The sequence below is a fragment of the Histoplasma capsulatum genome, genomic scaffold, assembly GCF_000149585.1.
Source record: "Histoplasma capsulatum NAm1 scaffold_7 genomic scaffold, whole genome shotgun sequence".
In the NCBI taxonomy this organism is placed as follows: Eukaryota; Fungi; Ascomycota; class Eurotiomycetes; order Onygenales; family Ajellomycetaceae; genus Histoplasma; species Histoplasma mississippiense.
Window position 1 is genome coordinate 1,613,615 of NW_001813976.1, and position 8,101 is coordinate 1,621,715.

An 8,101-nucleotide genomic window follows, 5' to 3' on the forward strand; every position below is an offset into this window, starting at 1 on the left:
TTTCTTTTCATGAGGATCGACAATGATATCTTTCCTAGAAGTCAGGAATGCAACCTAATTGCTTGCGCTGCTGTCTATGAACTTCCTTACCCGTTAATAAGCTTAATTTACTCAGGAAATTGCTTTCTCTGCAACTTCCTTTTCACATTTTTAAAATTCTGCATTTCTAACACCCTGATCAGGTTCTGTCTGTACCCGAGCTTTGTTGTACTCTTTGGCGGAGTTTTTCAAGTTTCTGTATTCCCTTACATCAACTAATATAGACCAGGCTTTTTCAAAGGTATGACGACTGGATGGCATCCTAACGGCTCCCCTGCTTGCGGTCCTACTTGCTATTCCTACCTATCGGTAGGCTCCCTTCTGGCTGCTGTACGTATATGTGTTCCTCGACCTGCAGCCGTTGGCGGGTGTAACCTGGAAAATCGCACGCAGAGTCTCGGCTGCAGCAAAGGAAGGAGGTAAGAAATAGTGGAGGAAAGCTCAAGTCTCATTTCAAATACCCCAAAATTTTGTTAAGCAGCGTGAATGAACGAGTTATGCCTAAGCTTTTGTTATCCATTGAAGTTTATACTGGTGTGTTCGCGTTCGCTCACTCTATTTTCCTTGTAAATAGTCACATCTTCGTCTGGACCATGACACTACTCTTTCAGACGACAAAGGAGGGGTTTCTTTAGTCTATCCAATTTTGGACAGGGAAATATTCTATATTCCCTATAGCAATGATTTGTCTATAAGCTCCCAAATGGATACAGAGCTCCATTCTTTTGGGTATGTCGCAGTACGCCTCTATGTGCGACAAGCCCAAATCAAATATCCGATTGTTTGACAAGCACTTATACCTGTGGACATTTTTGCTGAATTTTTTGTTTACTACCAGGTGCTGGATTGGAGGGAATAAAAATTGAAAGTCCCACTTGACCTCATCGATTGTCTTTCCTGTTCGTATCTGAAACCATTATATGAATGTTGTGGCATAGGTATAACAAAACCATTCATCTGTCTCCTTATTGAGGAACGTACATTAATGTCAGAATAAGGGGCCGGACAAGGCGACGAACTAGCCCGTTAAGTCCACGCTTGGGGTGAATTTGTTACGTTCTGTGCCTGATATGATTTTTTTCCCCCCAAGATCTCATTTTATCCCGTTGGCATGGCTTTTACTAACTCAATTGGCACATAACAGTCCACTCGCTTGTCTCCACCTTCTAATCAGAGAGAGAGTATGGGTACCATCGGCCAGTATAATACATATAGATATATATATTAATCGAACGTACCAGTTTGAGATATGTATACATCGTGCGTTAAGTTATGCAAAGCTATTCAAGTCCCGAAGCCTCAAAAAGCCTCCAACCCGTATTCTCCCAGAATAGCGTTGCTTTTTTTCTTTTTTCTTTTTTTCTTTTTTTTTTTTTTTTTTTGCCCGCCAACGGCAATCCTAACATGCGGACGCTGAGCGCGTCAGCCATTTGAAACCAGGTGCCACAGATACCAGGTGTTCATATGCTAGTATAAAGCCATCGTCGGGCAACGAAATCGGCTCGGGCAGCACAGCCTCGGTCGAATGTAACTCCCGTTACTATCCGCATATGATCTCGAATTGAGATATGGCTGTGTCCAGTAAATAGGGGTACAGAGTCAGATTTTCTAATTTAAAGCCAGAAGAGATATCACAAGACTGAAGGTAGCCAGCGGGAGAACACATCGGTTATTGATCTCTTGTGGATCTATGGGCCCTGTTGCTGTGAGATGCAAGTGTTGATTTGAGGTGGCGGAAGTTAGTTCAAGGGAGAGTTTCATCGGCAGAATCCGCCCGATCCAGAGACATCCTGCGATCAGTCAATGGCCATCGAAATCCAAGCCTCCAACCTGAGACGACCAGGAGCCCGTTAGAGACCTGGTAAAAATCCCCGAAAATCGCGATGTCGAGGGTCAAGGCCAGCTCGGCCTCAACCCACTGCACAGAAAAGAGTAACTAACTCAATAACCCAAATACTGACAAGGAGATAGTTTCAATATTTCATCGTTCGTCGGGCCTAAGGGGGTATGGTGAAGCACCGCCACCGTCAGGTATCTAACATGGATCTTTCCGGTCTATTCACATAAGTGCGGCTTTGATATGCCAACATACTCTGCAGTCTGGAGGCCCAATATATATTTGTCAAGTAGGGGATTTGCAAGGATATGTAACAGAGATCATCAGATGGAGTATTCGATTTTCCAGCTTATGAGCCGTCATAGTCATTTTATCAGAGCTGACATGTTGAAATTCTTTCATCTGTCCGCATGGCAGACGCAATTGAATATATGGCGGCGATCCATATCTTCCCGTCTACCCCCATTAACAATGGAAAATGCACCAAGACATAGCTAGAAAATAGCAAAATTTCCCAAAACCAGGGAGATTCTCGATGTTTTGAATGTTAAATAGGAGGTATCAACATTCATTTTTTAAAGGGGGGTTAGGTGTGCAAACAAGAAGCTTGGTCTGTGCTTAGAGAGATATTCTGGGACTCGGGAGATGGCACCCGTGGGACAGTTTCTTCTGATTGTCAACTAGCATGCTGCTTGCAACCACTGATGGATTCGATAACTGCTATGACATTCCTATACCATCGAGGAGACAGGAGCGGAGAGGGGAGACTTTGATATGTCGGATCTCTGGGGCAACTGAATATCAGGCTCTTGATACAAGAGGTCGGCTGCGGCCAGCAGGCCTATTCAACAGTGGAGAAGAGATTTAGATGACCGGGTCCTGCGTTGTCACAAAGCCTGCATTGGGAGGGAAACGGTCATTTTTAAAAGGTCATGATGCCACAATTATCGCCTCTGAGGCTTAAACTTGGAGCAATGGCTTGAAATAAATCTTGCATTGCAATTGCAGATTTCCTTGTGGTCCCCTCGTGGTACCTGTTTTCGCCTTGCGAGTACTCTTTCTCCTCCACGAAATTGAGCATTGGAGCGGTAGATAGATATTAGTATTGATACTGATAACCTTGCTTCCGATATATCAGGCGATATTCGCCAAAATGATAATATTTCTCTTCCCGGCCATATTTAAGCTCGGGAACGTTGTGATTGACTTCAAGTAAGGGGATTCAAGGACCAAAGCCGAAGCTTGCATGCGCTAGAAATAAATACCAACTAATTGTTCCTTACCAACCTTGAATCGGCCAACCCAAAATACCTTGATACCTCCCTCCTCCAACGCGGAGTGGAAGTATTTGAGGCCTTGGTATTGAGATTTCCAGATAAATATTTCGCAACACTCTCTGCTCTGACACGCTAACCTCACTATCTGTACTGTGGATTGGGATAACCGCGGCATCCAATGGCATCCAATGGCATCCAATGGCAGTTTCCTGCTCTGGAAGTGAAACGCGGGCCGGGCAAGGGCTGGCGCGTAAATAATATTTATCTCGAGGCACAGCCGAAACCAACCCAACCCCTGAACCCGCGGCCTAGCAGGGAGCCAGGCAAGGGCAATCCGGAGTGTAACCTCGCCAGAGCAACATTCAACAATCCATGCGTTCGCCGACGACCTGTTCTTTGCTGATCTTCTTCACTTCAACCCCTCTCTTACAGATATCGCCATCAACGGGTGCTGGCCGTCCCTTCACTTCACTTTTTGCTCTGGCGAATTTCCATTCTAGTTGACTAGTTTATTCCCCGACCGCGTCTACTTTTTCACCAACCAACTGCGATCTGGGCAAGAGCACAAAAAGGTACAATGCGCTGGTTTCAGGGCACCCTCATCTGCACTATTGGCGCTGCACTAGGGCAAAACGGGGTGGGCGCAAATGTTCTGCGGTCAAATATGCAGAGTAATCTAGGTTCGTCGTTGTAGCCCCGTCTGATTCCTTTCTATTTATATATAAGAGAGGACGCGTACTTTGGCAGACACGATCAAAGAACAAAGAGGCGAAGATGCTTATACCACGTTCCCACGCATGTACATACATATATAGTCACAGCCCGTGCGCCAGCGGATGCGCCTTCAGATGGAAACGGCGTATATCCGCCCGAATGCCACGTAGGGCGTGACTCGAAGTATCCATTCTGTCTGCCTAAGAATGAATCTGAAGTGCTTACGGAGCAAATATACTATGGTATGCAAAAGAAGACCCTCTCCGTGATGTAGAGAAAATTTACCAAGTGGAGTCGGGGAGGGCTATACGTGCGGGGCGACACAAGACTATTGTTTAACCATTTAATAAATATAAATAGTTACTTGGGACTCGGACCTCTTCCCGGGAAACTCCACCATCACCATCGGGCTAAATTATGCCAACTCGAGCGAGAATGAAGGTGTCTCCGCCTACACATCCGACCGCACAGAAAACAGCTATGGCTTCGTCACGATACAAATGGACAAGGCCTGGCTGCACGGCGAATTGCGCAATAACCTATCCGTATATCTTGTCGAGTACGACCCTGCATCAAAGGAGAGAGCAAAGACAGTTGCGGGGCCCATAATTTCCCTCACCAATAAGCCTGGCAAGCACTACCCACCGCCACCGCCCACGGCCGTCCCCAACAAGCTGGGCCTCATGATTGGATTGCCGGTTGCTCTGGGTGTGATTTTCGTCGTCTTGCTTGGGCTGTATTTTGGCATGAAAAAGAACAGACGTATCGGGTTAGGGAATATTATGGGATCCAGGGGCAAAGGGTATGGCGGCGGGAAATCCAGGATTGAAAGGTTAGGCGGCGGGCGAGGGAGACGACGTGATCGTGGTGCTGCTGGTGCCGCAAGCGTCAGGCTGGGTGAATTGGACGACGGCGAACAATACACATACACGGATGACCCACGGGGTGGGAAGATCAGGAGTGATGCTGAAATTTTCAATGAGTCTGAGAGAGCCAGAGGGAATGTGTTCAGGGAGGGATTGACGCGGATGAAGAGCTGGAGGTGAAAATATACACCTTCCTGCCTTGGCTCTCTTTTTTTGAATTCTACCCTTCGGGGCCTCCCAGGTTCAAATTAACCACTAGTTGTTCCACAGTTGTCCATCCCTTTTGCTTTGGTTTGGTTTTTCCTCTGTGCTATTTCGAACATCCCGAAATGAGTGCACAGTACATGTACAGTACTTTTGATGTATGATTAGACGACACGTTCTTTCTCACATGGGAATTATTCATGGACTGACAATTAGTTGCTTTGGTGTATTTCTCGTCATTCCCGCATGTAACTTCGTTGTGGGGGTGAGGAAATCGGCGGTGCACGGTGGCGTGCGTTTATTGTGATCAGCCATTATTGGGATGTAAAAGGTGAGGTAAAGGCGAAAGAAAATCTCATTTACAAGCCAACAATCCCACTCGGGGCACAAGGACATCTTGCGGGACTTTCCGATGCTGGGTATATTCCTACTCCTTGGTGACATTGAAGTCATTTAAGACGTTCTTGTTGGTACGAGATTAGCGACAGAAAAAGTCACGCGGGTGGACCAAAGATGTCGAAAGTTTGACAGGCGGTAATGGTTTGGTAACTTGCTTGGGAATTGCCATACAAAATCTTTGAATCTCCGCCACATTTCCCCAGTTTTGCCTCCGTAATTACCGTATTTTTGATGTTTCTTTCCTTGTGCTTTTTTTTCCCCCTTCAGACGAGTCATCGAAATCGAGTTGTTCTGTCCCTCACAACCGTCTCCCCGTCGATTTCTGCTTCCCATCCACATCAAACCTGTTCTCCATACTTTCTTTCTACTTAATCTTAGACCCCTTCCCTCGCTACAATTCCTAGATCTTTAGAATCTACCCAGGACTGTATTGGTCGCTATTATTCCGTCCTTCTCCCTCCCCTCCGCACTCATCAAACCCCGCCAAATCCGTCGCCATGTGCACCTGTTCAGGAGCGTCGGACACAAACGGCCACACAAATGGCGGCCACACCAACGGCCACACCAATCGCCAGACCAATCGCCAGGTCAATGGGACCGGTAAGGCCCTCCCTTTCAAAGAAGAAAAAAGGGAATTGTATACTTCTAAACGCGGACATATCTTGCTGACCTCCTCAAGGAATGGTATCCAAGGACGGCTTCACTGCCGTGCAGACACGCCAAAACCCGCACCCACATGCCTCACGGAATCCATACGGCCACAATGCCGGAATTACAGACTTCCTGAGCAATGTATCGAGATTTAAGATTATCGAGAGTACTCTACGTGAGGGCGAGCAGTTTGCGAATGCCTTCTTTGATACGGAGAAGAAGATTGAGATTGCGAAGGCCTTGGATGATTTTGGTGTAGATTATGTGAGTCATTCATTATCCTTCAAAATTTTTAAGGCCTCTTTTTTTTTTTTTTTTTTTTCCGGATGCTACACTCCCTGGTTGTCTCGGTAGTCTTATTCTTATTATGACTATATCATACTAATCGCAATTGATGCGGTAGATCGAACTTACCAGTCCATGTGCTTCGGAACAATCGAGGAAGGACTGTGAAGCCATTTGCAAGCTTGGATTGAAGGCAAAGGTATGTGGCATACATAAATACTTCGCAGAACAGTTACTTGGGCCTGCGAATCTAGAACTAATCCTCGAATCCATGGTAGATTCTCACGCATATCCGATGCCATATGGATGATGCCCGCGTAGCTGTCGAGACTGGCGTTGATGGAGTGTAAGCATCCCATCCCATCCCCCTTCAAAATACGCTCTTGTACGCAGGCATCCCTCTGACACTACATCAATAGCGACGTTGTCATTGGCACTTCATCATATCTCCGTGAACACTCCCACGGAAAGGATATGACCTACATCAAGGATACTGCGATTGAAGTCATCGAATTCGTCAAGTCCAAGGGCATTGAGATCAGATTCTCGAGTGAAGACTCATTCCGATCAGACCTCGTCGATCTCCTTTCCATCTACTCCGCCGTGGACCAAGTGGGCGTCAACCGCGTCGGCATCGCAGATACCGTCGGCTGCGCCTCACCCCGACAAGTCTACGAACTTGTCCGCGTCTTACGCGGCGTTGTCAATTGCGACATCGAAATCCATCTCCACAACGACACGGGCTGCGCCATCGCCAACGCTTACTGCGCCCTTGAAGCCGGCGCCACGCACGTCGACACTTCCGTCCTCGGAATCGGCGAGCGCAATGGCATCACACCTCTCGGCGGCCTCATGGCGCGCATGATTGCCGCAGACCGAGACTACGTCAAAAGCAAATACAAGCTCGAGAAGATCAAGGATATCGAGGACCTGGTCGCCGAAGCGGTGCAGGTCAACATCCCCTTCAATAACTACATCACGGGCTTCTGCGCTTTCACGCACAAGGCCGGTATCCACGCCAAGGCCATCCTCAACAACCCCAGCACATACGAGATCATCAACCCAGCCGACTTTGGTATGACCCGCTACGTGCACTTCGCCTCGCGCCTGACGGGCTGGAACGCCATCAAGTCGCGCGCGCAGCAGCTGAATATCGAGATGACCGATGCACAGTACAAGGAGTGCACGGCCAGCATTAAGCTGCTGGCAGATATCAGCCCATTGCGGTTGATGATGCGATAGTATCATCCGTGCCTTCCATAGGAATCTCAAGTCCGGCGAGAATAAGCCGCTGTTAGACCTTTCTGCTGCGGAGAAGGAGGCGTTGGCGGAGAAGGAGATGGAGATGGACGGGAAGGAGGGCTGAGGTTTTCCTTGTGTAAGAAAAAAAAAAGGGGGGACTGGGGCGAAGTATAGTTTATTCAGGTACCAGAAAAGAAGGGAAAATCGCAATCACCGTCAAATTCATGAAAAAATAGATAGAAAGGATCTTGGTTTGTTCTGCTGGTTTGGGTTAGGGGAGGGAGGGGTTGGAAAGATAATATCCACCACGTTTTATGATTTTTTGATACATCTCTTGATGATCATTTTGCATTTCCATTTGCATTTCCAATTCATTTCTCTTTTCCCTCTTCCGGACCTCCCTTTTTTTTTTGGCCCCCCTTTTCGGGGCCCCGTGAAACACACGAACGAAGTGTAGTTCGGTGTGGGAAGAGCAGAGTGGCACAATAGGGGTAAAAAGCAAATCTATTAAAAAGAACAGAGCGATTGTTGCTCTCATCCTTCAAAAAGTTCACGTTCCTTTTTTCTTTTTTCAACTAACTAATTCA

At 47.2% G+C, this 8,101-nt stretch overlaps 2 protein-coding genes across 2 annotated transcripts; both read left to right on the forward strand.

The window, feature by feature from the left end:
• Nucleotides 1-3,331: 3,331 nt before the first annotated feature.
• On the forward strand, nt 3,332-4,913 carry HCAG_06097 (predicted protein; the record flags this gene model as incomplete). The annotated part of the gene is made up of 4 exons (XM_001538442.1): nt 3,332-3,494; nt 3,726-3,833; nt 3,969-4,109; nt 4,228-4,913. 4 exons carry the CDS (start codon nt 3,332-3,334, stop codon nt 4,911-4,913), a joined length of 1,098 nt encoding a protein of 365 aa, XP_001538492.1.
• A 963-nt stretch (nt 4,914-5,876) lies between these two features.
• On the forward strand, nt 5,877-7,514 carry HCAG_06098 (homocitrate synthase, mitochondrial precursor; the record flags this gene model as incomplete). Its single annotated transcript, XM_001538443.1, has 5 exons — nt 5,877-5,936; nt 6,030-6,251; nt 6,391-6,471; nt 6,551-6,618; nt 6,692-7,514. The coding sequence occupies 5 exons, from the start codon at nt 5,877-5,879 to the stop codon at nt 7,512-7,514; spliced, it is 1,254 nt and encodes a 417-aa protein (XP_001538493.1).
• Nucleotides 7,515-8,101: the final 587 nt, after the last annotated feature.